The sequence below is a fragment of the Lampetra fluviatilis genome, chromosome 68 (assembly GCF_964198595.1).
Source record: "Lampetra fluviatilis chromosome 68, kcLamFluv1.1, whole genome shotgun sequence".
Classification (NCBI taxonomy): domain Eukaryota; kingdom Metazoa; phylum Chordata; class Hyperoartia; order Petromyzontiformes; family Petromyzontidae; genus Lampetra; species Lampetra fluviatilis.
The window spans coordinates 4,785,690-4,805,412 of NC_136342.1; the positions used below are offsets into that span (position 1 = coordinate 4,785,690).

General features: G+C 49.6%; 2 protein-coding genes across 2 annotated transcripts; both read right to left on the reverse strand.

Annotated features, from left to right (window-relative positions):
• Positions 1-453: 453 nt before the first annotated feature.
• On the reverse strand, positions 454-14,962 carry LOC144952542 (uncharacterized; the record flags this gene model as incomplete). The annotated part of the gene is made up of 5 exons (XM_078882992.1): positions 454-511; positions 4,707-4,804; positions 7,932-8,014; positions 10,245-13,601; positions 14,007-14,962. Coding segments are annotated over 5 exons (4,515 nt in total), but the record flags the coding sequence as incomplete, so codon positions are not given.
• Positions 14,963-17,640: 2,678 nt separating this feature from the next.
• LOC144952543 (uncharacterized) lies at positions 17,641-19,178 on the reverse strand (the record flags this gene model as incomplete). Its single annotated transcript, XM_078882993.1, has 2 exons — positions 17,641-18,431; positions 18,942-19,178. Coding segments are annotated over 2 exons (969 nt in total), but the record flags the coding sequence as incomplete, so codon positions are not given.
• Positions 19,179-19,723: the final 545 nt, after the last annotated feature.

The following is a 19,723-nucleotide window of genomic DNA, read 5'->3' on the forward strand; positions in this document are numbered from 1 at the left end:
TGCTTCCCGCTCGCGCGCCTCCGATTAGCCATGGTTGGCTACGTACGGTGCGAAAGAAGTTCAACACACACACGAACACACAACAACAACAACAACAACCGCCATTCGCCACTAAGTGGCGGTGACGTCACCACGACGCTTGTGCCAGGCCAAGTGCACATTGAGGCCACGTGAGGTGTCGAACGCCCGCTGGCAGGAGGTCACGGGGCAGACCCAGCAGGTGCCACGGGTCGACTGACCGAGATGACCGAGATGACTGGCTGATGCACCACCTGTGCCCCCTACTGTACCAACTTGCTGTGCTTTAGCCACCCGGCACTCCGCTCGTTGTTGTGAGCGTCGCTCCTCCGCCCTCCGTTGTTGTTGGAGGGCGACTGCCTCCAACTGCCCAGTAGCGTCCTTCACGAGCCTCCTCCACTGAGGCCGATCTTGACACCGCTGGTACCAGTCATCGGCAAGTCCACTCAGCTCCACGTCCTCCTATACCACATCACTCCATCTCTTCTCTAGCCTGTGTACACACACACGTGTACAAAGACAAAGACCCCCCCGTATAGCCTTAACAGACTGTAGGGGCAAGTGCTGTTAGCGAGCACCTATGAAGGCCGGAACGGTACACGAGGGGGTGGGTGGCCAGCACCACGCCCGACCGCCTTTGTCTCCCCAGTGGCGATGTTTACTACACACCGCACCAGGTACTCATTTGAGGCTGAGTCGACCTAGGGGAGGCCCAGGACCGGTTCAGATAATCGTCACTGGTGTTGGCCGTGAGCGGGAATCGAACTCGGCTCGCCAGGTTCATAGCGCAGCGCGCTAACCGCTACACCACCGCTCCCCACACACACGTACACACACACACGTACACACACGTACACACACACGTACACACACACACACACGTACACACACACACACACACGTACACACACACACGTACACACACACGTACACACGCACACACGTACACACACACGTACACACACACACACGTACACACACACACGTACACACACACGTACACACATTCACACACACACGTACGCACACACACGTACACACACACGTACACACACGTACACACATACACGTACACGCACACACACACGTACACACATACACACACACACGTACACACACACACACGTACACACACACGTACACACACACACACGTACACACACACGTACACACACACACACGTACACACACACACGTACACACACACACGCACACACACGTACGCACACACACGTACACACACGTACACACACGTACACACGCACACACACGTACACACGTACACACACGTACACACACACGTACACACACGTACACACACACGTACACGCACACACACACGTACACACATACACACACACACGTACACACACACACACGTACACACATACACGTACACACACACGTACACGCACACACACACGTACACACGTACACACACGTACACACACACACGCACACACACGTGCGCACACACACACGTACACACATACACACACACACGTACACACACACACACGTACACACATACACGTACACACACACACACACGCACACACACACACGTACACACACACGTACACACGTACACACGCACACACGTACACACAGACACGTACACACACACACACACGTACACACACACACACACGTACACACACACGTACACACGTACACACGCACACACGTACACACAGACACGTACACACACACACACACACGTACACACACACACACACGTACACACACGTACACACACACACGCACACACACACACACGTACACACACACACGCACACACACACACGCACACACACACACGCACACACACACACACGTACACACACACACGCACACACACACGTACACACACACGCACACACACACACACGTACACACACACACGTACACACACACACGCACACACACACACGTACACACACACACACACGTACACACACACACACGTACACACACACACACACACGCACACGTACACACACACACGCACACACACACACACGTACACACACACACGCACACACACACACACGTACACACACACACGCACACACACACACACGCACACACACACACGTACACACACACACACACACGTACACACACACACGTACACACACACACTAACACACACACACACACGTACACACACACACACACACACGTACACACACACACGTACACACACACACGTACACACGCACACACGCACACACACACACGTACACACACACACGTACACACACACACGTACACACACACACGTACACACACACACGTACACACACACACGTACACACACACGCACACACACACACACGTACACACACACACACGTACACACACACACACACACCACACACACACACACGCACACACACACACGTACACACACACACGCACACACACACACGTACACACACACACGCACACACACACACGCACACACACACACGTACACACACACACACGTACACACACACGCACACACACACGTACACACACACACACACACACGTACACACACACACACGCACACACACGCACACACACACACGTACACACACACACACGTACACACACACACACGTACACACACACACACGTATACACACACACACACGTACACACACACACACGTACACACACACACACGTATACACACACACACACGTACACACACACACACGTACACACACACGCGCGCACACACACACGTACACACACACACACGTACACACACACACGCACACACACACACGTACACACACACACACACGCACACACACGTACACACACACACACGTACACACACACACGCGCACACACACACGTACACACACACACACGTACACACACACACGCACACACACGCACACACACACACGTACACACACACACACACGCACACACACGTACACACACACACACACGCACACACACGTACACACACACACACACGCACACACACGTATACACACACACGCACACACACGTACACACACACACGTACACACACACACACGCACACAACAACAACAACCGCCATTCGCCACTAAGTGGCGGTGACGTCACCACGACGCTTGTGCCAGGCCATGTGCACCCTGAGGCCACGTGAAGTGTCGAACGCCCGCTGGCAGGAGGTCACGGGGCAGACCCAGGTGCCACGGGTCGACTGACCGAGATGACCGAGATGACTGGCTGATCCACCACCTGTGCCCCCTACTGTGCCAACTTGCTGTGCTTTAGCCACCCGGCGCTCCGCTCGTTGTTGTGAGCGTCGCTCCTCCGCCCTCCGTTGTTGTTGGAGGGCGACTGCCTCCAACTGCCCAGTAGCGTCCTTCACGAGCCTCCTCCACTGAGGCCGATCTTGACACCGCTGGTACCAGTCATCGGCAAGTCCACTCAGCTCCACGTCCTCCTGTACCACATCACTCCATCTCTTCTCTAGCCCGTGCCGCGCCCGTTTAGCCCCCTCGATCCGGCCGAACAAAAGCTGTTTAGGCATGCGGTGGCTGGGCATGCGGGCTACATGACCCAGCCAACGCAGCCTTGCCTGCCGGAGGAGCTCACTGATGGGACTTTGCCCAGATCTTTCAAGGACTTGTGAGCTCCTCACACAATCCAGCCTGGTTAAACCCAGGATGGATCGTAGGCAGGCCAGCCTAAATGTTTCCAACCGGCGAAGATGCTCCACTAGGGGGGTCCACGTTTCGCAAGCATAGAGAAGGGAGGGAATGACCGTGGCCGAGAAGACCTGAAGCTTCGTGCGGAGCGACAGACCAGGTAGCTTCCACACAGCGTTACGCAACCGATGAAAAGATATTGCCGCTCGACTGATTCGGAGTGAGACCTCTGCTGATAAACTGGAGCCGGTCATAAGCACACTGCCCAGGTATGGGAAACTCTCCACTCTCTCCACAACTGCCCCATCACCGATTGGGAGTTGTGGGGGTGGAGTGCCCGATGGTACAAAATACCCAGGCAGGTGCTTAGTTTTGGTGGGGCTGATGGTAAGGCCCCACCTCTTGGTGGCACACTCCAGTCTCAGCAGCAGCGTCTCCAACTCCTCTTCTGAATGAGCAGCTATTACCAAATCATCGGCATACATAACGTGGTTGACCAATAGGGAGCCATCCCTTGATCGCACCCGGGCGTCGATCAGCCTCCCATTATATCTGTACCAAATGGTAATTCCCCCGATACAGCTTTTGAAGGCTTCACGAACTACGCAGTCGAAATAGATGTTAAATAATGTGGGAGCCAGAGGACATCCCTGTCGCACCCCAAGGTGTACAGGGAAAGGCTCCGACTCCCGGCCACGTAGTTTTACCCGGGCCCGCTCACCATCATGAAGGTCCTTAATGATCGTGAGCAGAGGGTCAGGGACTCCGAAAGCACGAAGAACAACCCAGAGCCCAGTCCTACTGATGGTATCATAGGCTTGGACCAGGTCAATAAAGCAGAGATGTAGGTCTTTTTGAAATTCCCTACACCTCTGCTGGAGCAGACGGACAGAAAATATGGCATCTGTGCAGGACCGCCCTTTCCTGAAACCGCATTGGGGCTCCGCAAGCCTCTCCTCAGCGTGCCTAGCAAGGCGATGTTGAATAATCCTTGCCAGGACCTTACACGCACACACACACGTACACACACACACAACGTACACGAGGCCACGCCTCCTTCACAAGATGACGGTGACGTTGACGCGCGTGAGCAGCGCTCCGGGGAGAGTGACGCTCAGGGAGCCTTGAAGCGTCTTCATCTACAACAGAGACACAGAGAGACACAGAGACACAGAGAGACACACAGAGAGACACAGAGACACAGAGAGACACAGAGAGACAGAGAGAGACACAGAGACACAGAGAGACACACAGAGAGACACACAGAGAGACAGAGAGAGACACAGAGACACAGAGACAGATATAGAGAGACACAGAGACAGAGACACAGAGAGACAGAGAGAGAGACACAGAGAGACACAGAGAGACAGAGAGACACAGAGAGACACAGAGACACAGAGACAGAGAGAGACAGAGAGACACATAGACACATAGACACAGAGACAGAGACACAGAGACACAGAGAGACAGAGAGACACAGAGAGACACAGAGAGACACAGAGAGACAGAGACACAGAGAGACACAGAGAGACACAGAGAGACACAGAGAGACAGAGAGACACAGAGAGACAGAGACACAGAGAGACACAGAGAGACAGAGATAGAGAGACACAGAGAGACAGAGAGAGACACAGAGACAGAGAGAGACACAGAGAGACAGAGACACATAGACACAGAGAGACACAGAGACACAGAGAGACACAGAGACACAGAGACACACAGAGAGACAGAGACACATAGACACAGAGAGACAGAGACACATAGACACAGAGAGACAGAGATAGAGAGACACAGAGACAGAGACACAGAGAGACACAGAGATACAGAGAGAGACAGAGAGAGACAGATATAGAGAGACACAGAGACAGAGAGAGACAGAGAGAGACAGAGAGACAGAGAGACACAGAGAGACACAGAGACACAGAGACACAGAGAGACACAGAGACACAGAGAGACACAGAGAGACAGAGAGACACAGATAGACACAGAGAGACAGAGAGACACAGAGACACAGAGAGACACAGAGACACAGAGAGACACAGAGAGACAGAGAGACACAGAGAGACACAGAGAGACAGAGAGACACAGAGAGACACAGAGAGACAGAGAGACACAGAGACACAGAGAGACACAGAGACACAGAGAGACACAGAGAGACAGAGAGACACAGATAGACACAGAGACACAGAGACACAGAGAGACACAGAGAGACACAGAGACACAGAGACAGAGAGAGGTCACGTTGGAGGACGTTGGCGAACACCACCACCACTACCACCACCATCACCACCACTACCACCACCATCACCACCACGACCACCTCCACCCCCACCACCACCACTATCACCACCCCCATCACCAGGATTGTGACCTCACCAGGATTGTGATCTCACCAGGATTGTGATCTCACCAGGGTTGTGATCTCACCAGGGTTGTGATCTCACCAGGATTGTGATCTCACCAGGATTGTGATCTCACCAGGATTGTGATCTCACCAGGGTTGTGATCTCACCAGGATTGTGAGCTCACCAGGATTGTGATCTCACCAGGATTGTGATCTCACCAGGGTTGTGATCTCACCAGGGTTGTGATCTCACCAGGATTGTGATCTCACCAGGATTGTGATCTCACCAGGGTTGTGATCTCACCAGGGTTGTGACCTCACCAAGATTGTGATCTCACCAGGGTTGTGACCTCACCAGGATTGTGATCTCACCAGGATTGTGATCTCACCAGGGTTGTGACCTCACCAGGATTGTGATCTCACCAGGATTGTGATCTCACCAGGATTGTGATCTCACCAGGGTTGTGATCTCACCAGGATTTGTGATCTCACCAGGGTTGTGATCTCACCAGGGTTGTGATCTCACCAGGATTGTGACCTCACCAGGATTGTGATCTCACCAGGATTGTGACCTCACAAGGATTGTGATCTCACCAGGGTTGTGATCTCACCAGGATTGTGATCTCACCAGGATTGTGACCTCACCAAGATCGTGATCTCACCAGGATCGTGATCTCACCAGGATTGTGATCTCACCAGGATTGTGATCTCACCAGGGTTGTGATCTCACCAGGATTGTGATCTCACCAGGGTTGTGATCTCACCAGGATTTGTGATCTCACCAGGATTGTGATCTCACCAGGGTTGTGATCTCACCAGGATTGTGATCTTACCAGGATTGTGATCTCACCAGGATTGTGACCTCACAAGGATTGTGATCTCACCAGGGTTGTGATCTCACCAGGATTGTGATCTCACCAGGATTGTGACCTCACCAAGATCGTGATCTCACCAGGATCGTGATCTCACCAGGATTGTGATCTCACCAGGATTGTGATCTCACCAGGGTTGTGATCTCACCAGGATTGTGATCTCACCAGGGTTGTGATCTCACCAGGATTTGTAATCTCACCAGGATTGTGATCTCACCAGGGTTGTGATCTCACCAGGATTGTGATCTTACCAGGATTGTGATCTTACCAGGATTGTGACCTCACCAGGATTGTGATCTCACCAGGGTTGTGATCTCACCAGGATTGTGATCTCACCAGGATTGTGACCTCACCAGGGTTGTGACCTCACCAGGATTGTGATCTCACCAGGATTGTGATCTCACCAGGATTGTGACCTCACCAGGATCGTGATCTCACCAGGATCGTGATCTCACCAGGATTGTGATCTCACCAGGATTGTGATCTCACCAGGATTGTGATCTCACCAGGGTTGTGATCTCACCAGGATTGTGATCTTACCAGGATTGTGACCTCACCAGGATTGTGATCTCACCAGGGTTGTGATCTCACCAGGATTGTGATCTCACCAGGATTGTGACCTCACCAGGGTTGTGACCTCACCAGGATTGTGATCTCACCAGGGTTGTGATCTCACCAGGATTGTGATCTCACCAGGATTGTGATCTCACCAGGGTTGTGATCTCACCAGGATTGTGATCTTACCAGGATTGTGATCTTACCAGGATTGTGACCTCACCAGGATTGTGATCTCACCAGGGTTGTGATCTCACCAGGATTGTGATCTCACCAGGATTGTGACCTCACCAGGGTTGTGACCTCACCAGGATTGTGATCTCACCAGGGTTGTGATCTCACCAGGATTGTGATCTCACCAGGATTGTGATCTCACCAGGATTGTGATCTCACCAGGATTGTGATCTCACCAGGATTGTGATCTCACCAGGATTGTGATCTCACCAGGATTGTGATCTCACCAGGATTGTGATCTCACCAGCATTGTGATCTCACCAGGTTTGTGATCTGCATCTTGGCGTCTGGCAGGGAGACATTTGCATCGGCCTCGAACCGCATTTGGAAGTAGAACTTCTTGACTGAGGAACGAGACAGCAGAAGGTTGCGTGATTGTTGATGCTGGCGGTGTAAACTCTTTGGTTCTTTCGGTAAAGTCACGTGGTTATAAAATAAACTAAATTAAATCACGACGTTGCGGGCACAACACAAGCGTCCGTCATCAGAGGGGCTGGGTGTGGAGGGACTGGGTGGGGAGGGTGGGGTGGGGCTGGGTGGGGAGGGTCGGGAGGGGCTGGGTGGGGAGGGTGGGGAGGGGCTGGGTGGGGAGGGTGGGGAGAGGCTGGGTGGGGAGGGTGGGGAGAGGCTGGGTGGGGAGGGTGGGGAGAGGCTGGGTGGGGAGGGTGGGATGGGGCTGGGTGGGGAGGGGCTGGGTGGGGAGGGTGTGGAAGGGCTGGGTGGGGAGGGTGGGGAGGGGCTGGGTGGGGAGGGTGGGGAGGGGCTGGATGGGGAGGGTGGGGAGGGGCTGGGTGGGGAGGGTGGGGCTGGGTGGGGTCGGAGGGATGGGCTGGGTGGGGAGGGTGGGGCTGGGTGGGGTAGAAGGATGGGGCTGAGTGGGGAGGGGCTGGTCACCCCGTGGTGCCCTTATAAAACTCAACGTTTAACCTACTCACGCCGGCTTGTGCCCGCCCTCACAGTCGGCCATATATGCGGAATACACCACGCCGCCGTTGACCCTGGCCATTGACCGAGCAACCCAACGGTTTTGTTGTGGTTGTCCCACCAGATGACGGACGCTTATGTTGCGCCCGAAACGTCGTGATTTAATTTAGTTTATTTTATACCCACGTGACTTTACGGAAAGAACCAAAGAGTATGGATCCCTGCAGTCACGGAAACTTCAAATCTAGATTGAGTTTACGTGTCGTTGTGGCTGATGGGCGGGTTGTTTAAGGTGTCGATGTTGATGTTGGTGATGTGGTTGATGGTGGTGTTGTTGTTGTTGATGAGAGGGGTGTTGTCGTGGCTGTTGTTGATGCTGATGATGAGGGTGTTGGCGAGGGTGGCTCTCGTGATGATGCCACGGTCAGTTGTGGACTCGCATGAAGCAACGATGACGATGGTTGTGATGACGATGATAGTTGGTGATGATGATGTTGGTGATGGTGACGACGACGTTGATGATGGGTGGGATGATGATGCTGATGATGGTGGTGACGTTGATGATGATGTTTGGGATGACGATGTTGATGATGGATGTGATGACGATGTTAATGATGAAGATGGTTGGGATGACGATGATGATGATAGTTTGGATGATGACGACGTTGAAGATGACGATGTTGATGATGATCGTTGGGATGATAATGATGATGTTGATGTTGATGACGGTTGGGATGACGATGGTTGTGATAATGATGGTTGGTGATGATGTTGGTTGTGATGATGATGGTTGTGATGACGATGGTTGTGATGACGATGGTTGTGATGACGATGGTTGGTGATGATGATGGTTGGTGATGATGATGGTTGGTGATGATGTTGGTTGTGATGACGATGGTTGTGATGATGATGGTTGGTGATGACGATGGTTGGTGATGATGATGGTTGGGATGATGATGTTGGTGATGATGATGTTGGTGATTATGACGACGACGTTGATGATGGGTGGGATGATGATGTTGATGATGTTGATGATGATGGTTCGGATGATGATGATTCGGATGACGATGTTGATAATGATGATGGTTGGGATGATGATGTTGATGATAGTTTGGATGATGACGACGTTGAAGATGACGATGTTGATCGTTGGGATGATGTTTGATGATGATGATGTTGATGACGGTTGAGATGACGATGTTGATGATGATGTTGATTGGGATGGCGACGTTGATGATGACGATGATGATGATGATCGTTGGGATGATGTTGATGATGTTGATGACGGTTGAGATGACGATGTTGATGATGATGATGATTGGGATGGCGACGTTGATGATGACGATGTGGATGATGATCGTTGGGATGATGTTGATGTTGTTGATGACGGTTGAGATGACGATGTTGATGATGATGATGATGTTGATTGGGATGGTGACGTTGATGATGACGATGTTGATGATGATCGTTGGGATGATGATGACGATGTTGATGATGATTGAGATGATGAAGTTAATGATGTTGATTGGGATGACAATGTTGATGATGACGATGATGATGACGATGTTCATGATGACTGAGATGACGATATTGATGATGACGGAGAAACGAGTGCGGTGGCGCGTGTCGCTGATGCAACCGTTGTATCACCTTGCGCCGAAGCTGTTGCTGTCTGCCCAGCTGTTGCGGGTGGTCCAGATGTTGTTGTCGATAGAGCTGTTGTTGTTGTTGTTGCTGCCACTGTTGTTGTTGTTGTTTCGTTGGCTCCAGCTCTGGCTGTCGATGCTCCGGTGACCGTGGCGGCTCTGGTCGTGCGGGCAACCGCTGTCGTGGTCGCAGCGAATGTTGGTGGGAGCGGAGCTGTCGGTGTCTGGGTCGTGTTCCACACGGGGTATGATGGTGACGTTCTCGCTGAAGCAGTTTGGGGTTGGGGTGTTGGTGGGAAGGGTGACGTCGTTGGAGGTGATGATGGAGATGTTTGGAGTGATGTGATTTGGGATTGGGGTGTTGGTGGTGAGGGTGACGTCGTTGGAGGTGATGATGGAGATGTTTGGAGTGATGTGATTTGGGGTTGGGGTGTTGGTGGGAAGGGTGACGTCGTTGGAGGTGATGATGGAGATGTTTGGAGTGATGTGATTTGGGGTTGGGGTGTTGGTGGTGAGGGTGACGTCGTTGGAGGCGATGATGGAGATGTTTGGAGTGATGTGATTTGGGGTTGGAGTGTTGATGGGAAACGTGACGTTGTTGGAGGTGATGATGTAGATGTTTGGAGTGATGTGATTTGGGGTGTTGATGGGAAGGGAGTCGTTGTTGGAGGTGATGATGTAGATGTTTGGGGTGATGTGATTTGGGGTGGGGGTGTTGATGGGGAGGGTGTCGTTGTTGGAGGTGATGATGTAGATGTTTGGAGTGATGTGATTTGGGGTTGGGGTGTTGATGGGGAGGGTGTCGTTGTTGGAGGTGATGATGTAGATGTTTGGAGTGATGTGATTTGGGGTTGGGGTGTTGATGGGGAGGGTGTCGTTGTTGGAGGTGATGATGTAGAGGTTTGGAGTGATGTGATTTGGGGTTGGGGTGTTGATGGGGAGGGTGTCGTTGTTGGAGGTGATGATGTAGAGGTTTGGAGTGATGTGATTTGGGGTTGGGGTGTTGATGGGGAGGGTGTCGTTGTTGGAGGCGATGATGTAGATGTTCGGAGTGATGTGATTTGGGGTTGGGGTGTTGATGGGAAGGGAGTCGTTGTTGGAGGTGATGATGTAGATGTTTGGAGTGATGTGATTTGGGGTTGGGGTGTTGATGGGGAGGGTGTCGTTGTTGGAGGTGATGATGTAGATGTTTGGAGTGATGTGATTTGGGGTTGGGGTGTTGATGGGGAGGGAGTCGCTGTTGGAGGCGATGATGGAGATGTTTGGGGTGATGTGATTTGGGGTTGGGGTGTTGATGGGGAGGGAGTCGCTGTTGGAGGCGATGATGTAGATGTTTGGGGTGATGTGATTTGGGGTTGGGGTGTTGATGGGGAGGGTGTCGTTATTGGAGGTGATGATGTAGGTGTTTGGGGTGATGTGATTTGGGGTGTTGATGGGAAGGGAGTCGTTGTTGGAGGTGATGATGTAGGTGTTTGGGGTGATGTGGGTTGGGGTGTTGATGGGGAGGGTGTCGTTGATGGAGGTGATGATGTAGATGTTTGTGGTGATGTGATTTGGGGTTGGGGTGTTGATGGGAATGGTGTCGTTGTTGGAGGTGATGATGGAGATGTTTGGGGTGATGTGATTTGGGGTTGGGGTGTTGATGGGAAACGTGACGTCGTTGGAGGTGATGATGTAGATGTTTGTGGTGATGTGATTTGGGGTGTTGATGGGAATGGTGTCGTTGTTGGAGGTGATGATGGAGATGTTTGGGGTGATGTGATTTGGGGTTGGGGTGTTGATGGGAATGGTGTCGTTGTTGGAGGTGATGATGGAGATGTTTGTGGTGATGTGATTTGGGGTTGGGGTGTTGATGGGAAACGTGACGTTGATGGAGGCGATGATGTAGATGTTTGTGGTGATGTGATTTGGGGTTGGGGTGTTGATGGGAAACGTGACGTTGATGGAGGTGATGATGGAGATGTTTGGAGTGATGTGATTTGGGGTTGGGGTGTTGATGGGAAACGTGACGTTGATGGAGGCGATGATGTAGATGTTTGGGGTGATGTGATTTGGGGTTGGGGTGTTGATGGGAATGGTGTCGTTGTTGAAGGTGATGATGGAGATGTTTGGGGTGATGTGATTTGGGGTTGGGGTGTTGATGGGAAAGGAGTCGTTGTTGGAGGTGATGATGGAGATGTTTGGGGTGATGTGATTTGGGGTTGGGGTGTTGAATGGAAGAGAGTCGTCGATGGAGGTGATGATGTAGATGTTTGGAGTGAAGTGATTTGGGGTGTTGATGGGGAGGGAGTCGTTGTTGGAGGTGATGATGTAGATGTTTGTGTTGATGTGATTTGGGGTTGGGGTGTTGATGGGGAGGGTGTCGTTGTTGTAGGTGATGATGGAGATGTTTGTGGTGATGTGATTTGTGGTTGGGGTGTTGATGGGGAGGGAGTCGTTGATGGAGGTGATGATGTAGATGTTTGTGGTGATGTGATTTGGGGTTGGTGTGTTGATGGGAAGGGAGTCGTTGTTGGAGGTGATGATGTAGATGTTTGTGGTGATGTGATTTGGGGTTGGGGTGTTGATGGGAAGGGTGTCGTCGTTGGAGGTGATGATGTAGATGTTTGTGGTGATGTGATTTGTGGTTGCGGTGTTGATGGGAAGGGAGTCGTTGATGGAGGTGATGATGTAGATGTTTGTAGTGATGTGATTTGGGGTTGGGGTGTTGATGGGATGGGAGTCGTTGTTGGAGGTGATGATGTAAATGTTTGTGATGATGTGATTTGGGGTTGGGGTGTTGATGGGAAGGGTGTCGTCGTTGGAGGTGATGATGTAGATGTTTGTGGTGATGTGATTTGTGGTTGTGGTGTTGATGGGAAGGGAGTCGTTGATGGAGGTGATGATGTAGATGTTTGTGGTGATGTGATTTGGGGTTGGGGTGTTGATGGGAAGGGAGTCGTTGTTGGAGGTGATGATGTAGATGTTTGTGGTGATGTGATTTGGGGTTGGGGTGTTGATGGGAAGGGTGTCGTCGTTGGAGGTGATGATGTAGATGTTTGTGGTGATGTGATTTGTGGTTGTGGTGTTGAGGGGAAGGGAGTCGTTGATGGAGGTGATGATGTAGATGTTTGTAGTGATGTGATTTGGGGTTGGGGTGTTGATGGGAAGGGAGTCGTCGTTGGAGGTGATGATGTAGATGTTTGTGGTGATGTGATTTGGGGTTGGGGTGTTGATGGGACGGGAGTCGTTGGAGCTGATGATGATGATGATGGTGGAGCTGATGATGATGATGATGGTGGAGCTGATGATGATGTTGGAGCTGATGATGATGTTGGAGCTGATGATGATGATGATGATGGAGCTGATGTTGATGTTGGAGCTGATGATGATGATGGTGGAGCTGATGATGATGGGTGAGCTGATGATGATGGTGGAGCTGATGATGATGATGGAGCTGATGATGATGATGGAGCTGATGATGATGTTGGAGCTGATGATGATGATGGTGGAGCTGATGATGATGGTGATGGAGCTGATGATGATGATGTTGGAGCTGATGATGATGGTGGAGCTGATGATGATGATGATGGAGCTGATGATGATGATGGAGCTGATGATGATGTTGGAGCTAATGATGATGATGGTGGAGCTGATGATGATGGTGGAGCTGATGATGATGATGGTGGAGCTGATGATGATGATGATGATGATGGTGGAACTGATGATGATGATGGTGGAGCTGATGATGATGATGGTGGAGCTGATGATGATGATGGAGCTGATGATGATGGTGGAGCTGATGATGATGTTGATGGTGGAGCTGATGATGATGATGGCGCTGATGATGATGATGATGGAGCTGATGATGATGATGATGGTGGAGCTGATGATGATGATGGAGCTGATGATGATGGTGGATCTGATGTTGATGATGGAGCTGATGATGATGATGGTGGAGCTGATGATGATGATGATGGAGCTGATGATGATGATGGCACTGATGATGATGGAGCTGATGATGATGTTGGAGCTGATGTTGATGAGGGAGCTGATGATGATGATGATGGTGGAGCTGATGATGATGATGGAGCTGATGATGATGATGGTGGAGCTGATGATGATGTTGGAGCTGATGATGATGATGATGTTGGAGCTGATGTTGATGTTGGAGCTGATGATGATGGAGCTGATGATAGTGGTGGAGCTGATGATGATGGTGGAGCTGATGATGATGATGGTGGAGCTGATGATGATGATGGTGGTGGAGCTGATGATGATGATGGAGCTGATGATGGTGGAGCTGATGATGATGATGGAGCTGATGATGATGTTGGAGCTGGTGATGATGATGGAGCTGATGATGATGTTGGGGCTGATGATGATGGTGGAGCTGATGATGATGATGGAGCTGATGATGATGATGATGATGTTGGAGCTGATGTTGATGTTGGAGCTGATGATGATGGAGCTGATGTTGATGGTGCAGCTGATGATGATGGTGGAGCTGATGATGATGGTGGAGCTGATGATGATGGAGCTGATGTTGATGATGATGGAGCTGATGATGATGATGGAGCTGATGTTGATGTTGGAGCTGATGATGATGATGGAGCTGATGATGATGATGAAGCTGATGTTGATGATTGCGCTGATGATGATGGAGCTGATGATGATGATGGAGCTGATGATGATGATGGAGCTGATGATGATGATGATGGAGCTGATGTTGATGTTGGAGCTGATGATGATGGTGGAGCTGATGTTGATATTGGAGCTGATGTTGATGATGGCGCTGATGTTGATGTTGGAGCTGATGTTGATATTGGAGCTGATGTTGATGGTGGAGCTGATGATGATGATGGAGCTGATGATGATGGTGGAGCTGATGATGATGTTGGAGCTGATGATGATGGAGCTGATGTTGATGATGATGGAGCTGATGATGATGATGTAGCTGATGTTGATGTTGGAGCTGATGATGATGGTGGACCTGATGTTGATATTGGAGCTGATGTTGATATTGGAGCTGATGTTGATGGTGGAGCTGATGATGATGATAATGGAGCTGATGATGATGGTGGAGCTGATGATGATGTTAGAGCTGATGATGATGGAGCTGATGTTGATGATGATGGAGCTGATGATGATGATGGAGCTGATGTTGATGTTGGAGCTGATGATGATGATGATGGAGCTGATGTTGATGATTGCGCTGATGACGATGGAGCTGATGATGATGATGATGTAGCTGATGATGATGATGGAGCTGATGTTGATGTTGGAGCTGATGATGATGGTGGAGCTGATGTTGATATTGGAGATGATGTTGATAATGGCGCTGATGTTGATGTTGGAGCTGATGTTGATATTGGAGCTGATGTTGATATTGGAGCTGATGTTGATGATGGTGCTGATGTTGATATTGGAGCTGATGATGATGGTGGAGCTGATGATGATGATGGAGCTGATGATGATGATAGAGCTGATGATGATGGAACTGATGATGATGATGGAGCTGATGTTGATGTTGTAGCTGCTGTTGATATTGAAGCTGATGATGATGATGGCGCTAATGTTGATGATGGAGCTGATGTTGATGATGTAGCTAATGATGATGATGTTGGAGCTGATGATGATGTTGGAGCTGATGTTGATGATGGAGCTGATGTTGATGATGAAGTTGATGATGATGATGTTGGAGCTAATGTTGATGATGGAGCTGATGATGATGATGGAGCTGATGATGATGATGATGGAGCTGATGATGATGATGGAGCTGATGTTGATATTGGAGCTGATGTTGATGTTGGAGCTGATGTTGATATTGGAGCTGATGATGATATTGGAGCTGATGTTGATGTTGGAGCTGATGTTGATGTTGGAGCTGATGTTGATGGTGGAGCTGATGATGATGATGGTGGAGCTGATGTTGATGTTGGAGCTGATGATGATATTGGAGCTGATGTTGATATTGGAGCTGATGATGATGGTGGAGCTGATGATGATAGTGGAGCTGATGATGATGATGATGGAGCTGATGATGATGATGATGGAGCTGATGTTGATGTTGGAGCTGATGTTGATATTGGAGCTGATGTTGATATTGGAGCTGATGATGATGATGGAGCTGATGATGATGGAGCTGATGATGATATTTGAGCTGATGATGATGGAGCTGATGATGATGATAGAGTTGATGATGATATTGGAGCTGATGATGATATTGGAGCTGATGTTGATGTTGGAGCTGATGATGATGATGGAGCTGATGATGATGGAGCTGATGTTGATATTTGAGCTGATGATGATGTTGGAGCTGATGTTGATGATCTAGCTGATGATGATGATGGAGTTGATGTAGATGTTGGAGCTAATGATGATGTTAGAGCTGATGATGATGATGGAGCTGATGTTGATATTGGAGCTGATGATGATGTTGTAGCTGATGATGATGATGGAGCTGATGTTAATATTGTAGCTGATGTTGATGATGGAACTGATGTTGATGATGGAACTGATGATGATGATGGAGCTGATGTTAATATTGTAGCTGATGTTGATGATGGAACTGATGTTGATGATGGAACTGATGTTGATGATGGAGCTGATGTTGATGTTGGAGCTGATGATGATATTGGAGCTGATGTTGATATTGGAGCTGATGATGATATTGGAGCTGGTGTTGATGTTGGAGTTGATGATGATGATGGAGCTGATGTTGATGTTGGAGCTGATGATGATGATAGAGCTGATGATGATGTTGGAGCTGATGATGATATTGGAGCTGATGTTGATGATGGAGCTGATGATGATGATGTTGGAGCTGATGTTGATGTTGGAGCTGATGTTGATGGTGGAGCTGATGATGATGATGGTGGAGCTGATGTTGATGTTGGAGCTGATGATGATATTGGAGCTGATGATGATGGTGGAGCTGATGATGATAGTGGAGCTGATGATGATGATGATGGAGCTGATGATGATGATGATGGAGCTGATGTTGATGTTGGAGCTGATGTTGATATTGGAGCTGATGTTGATATTGGAGCTGATGATGATGATGGAGCTGATGATGATGGAGCTGATGATGATATTTGAGCTGATGATGATGGAGCTGATGATGATGATAGAGTTGATGATGATATTGGAGCTGATGATGATATTGGAGCTGATGTTGATGTTGGAGCTGATGATGATGATGGAGCTGATGATGATGGAGCTGATGTTGATATTTGAGCTGATGATGATGTTGGAGCTGATGTTGATGATCTAGCTGATGATGATGATGGAGTTGATGTAGATGTTGGAGCTAATGATGATGTTAGAGCTGATGATGATGATGGAGCTGATGTTGATATTGGAGCTGATGATGATGTTGTAGCTGATGATGATGATGGAGCTGATGTTAATATTGTAGCTGATGTTGATGATGGAACTGATGTTGATGATGGAACTGATGATGATGATGGAGCTGATGTTAATATTGTAGCTGATGTTGATGATGGAACTGATGTTGATGATGGAACTGATGTTGATGATGGAGCTGATGTTGATGTTGGAGCTGATGATGATATTGGAGCTGATGTTGATATTGGAGCTGATGATGATATTGGAGCTGGTGTTGATGTTGGAGCTGATGATGATGATGGAGCTGATGTTGATGTTGGAGCTGATGATGATGATAGAGCTGATGATGATGTTGGAGCTGATGATGATATTGGAGCTGATGTTGATGATGGAGCTGATGATGATGATGTTGGAGCTGATGTTGATGTTGGAGCTGATGTTGATGTTGGAGCTGATGTTGATATTGCAGCTGATGATGATGATGGAGATGCTGTTGTTGTTGCTGCTGTTGTTGGAGCTGCTGTTGTTGTTGGAGCTGCTGTTGTTGTTGGAGCTGCTGTTGTTGTTGGAGCTGATTTTGTTGTTGGAGCTGCTGTTGTTGTGGGAGCTGCTGTTGCTGTTGGAGCTGCTGTTGTTGTTGGAGCTGCTGTTGTTGTTGGAGCTGCTGTTGTTGTTGGAGCTTCTGTTGTTGTTGGAGCTGCTGTTGTTGTTGGAGCTGCTGTTGTTGTTGGAGCTGCTGTTGTTGTTGGAGCTGCTGTTGTTGTTGGAGCTGCTGTTGTTGTTGGAGCTGCTGTTGTTGTTGGAGCTGCTGTTGTTGTTGGAGCTGATGTTGTTGTTGGAGCTGATGTTGTTGTTGGAGCTGTTGTTGTTGTTGGAGCTGTTGTTGTTGTTGGAGCTGCTGTTGTTGTTGGAGCTGCTGTTGTTGTTGGAGCTGCTGTTGTTGTTGGAGCTGCTGTTGTTGTTGGAGCTGATGTTGTTGTTGGAGCTGCTGTTGTTGTTGAAGCTGCTGTTGTTGTTGGAGCTGCTGTTGTTGTTGGAGCTGCTGTTGTTGTTGGAGCTGCTGTTGTTGTTGGAGCTGCTGTTGTTGTTGGAGCTGCTGTTGTTGTTGGAGCTGCTGTTGTTGTTGGAGCTGCTGTTGTTGTTGGAGCTGCTGTTGTTGTTGGAGCTGCTGTTGTTGTTGGAGCTGCTGTTGTTGTTGGAGCTGATGTTGTTGTTGGAGCTGATGTTGTTGTTGGAGCTGTTGTTGTTGTTGGAGCTGTTGCTGTTGTTGGAGCTGCTGTTGTTGTTGGAGCTGCTGTTGTTGTTGGAGCTGCTGTTGTTGTTGGAGCTGCTGTTGTTGTTGGAGCTGATGTTGTTGTTGGAGCTGCTGTTGTTGTTGAAGCTGCTGTTGTTGTTGGAGCTGCTGTTGTTGTTGGAGCTGCTGTTGTTGTTGGAGCTGCTGTTGTTGTTGGAGCTGCTGTTGTTGTTGGAGCTGCTGTTGTTGTTGGAGCTGCTGTTGTTGTTGAAGCTGCTGTTGTTGTTGGAGCTGCTGTTGTTGTTGGAGCTGCTGTTGTTGTTGGAGCTGCTGTTGTTGTTGGAGCTGCTGTTGTTGTTGTAGCTGCTGTTGTTGTTGGAGCTGATGTTGTTGTTGGAGCTGCTGTTGTTGTGGGAGCTGCTGTTGCTGTTGGAGCTGCTGTTGTTGTTGGAGCTGCTGTTGTTGTTGGAGCTGCTGTTGTTGTTGGAGCTGCTGTTGTTGTTGGAGCTGCTGTTGTTGTTGGAGCTGCTGTTGTTGTTGGAGCTGCTGTTGTTGTTGGAGCTGCTGTTGTTGTTGGAGCTGATGTTGTTGTTGGAGCTGCTGTTGTTGTTGAAGCTGCTGTTGTTGTTGGAGCTGCTGTTGTTGTTGGAGCTGCTGTTGTTGTTGGAGCTGCTGTTGTTGTTGGAGCTGCTGTTGTTGTTGGAGCTGCTGTTGTTGTTGGAGCTGCTGTTGTTGTTGGAGCTGCTGTTGTTGTTGGAGCTGCTGTTGTTGTTGGAGCTGTTGTTGTTGTTGGAGCTGCTGTTGTTGTTGGAGCTGCTGTTGTTGTTGGAGCTGCTGTTGTTGTTGGAGCTGCTGTTGTTGTTGGAGCTGTTGTTGTTGTTGGAGCTGTTGTTGTTGTTGGAGCTGCTGTTGTTGTTGGA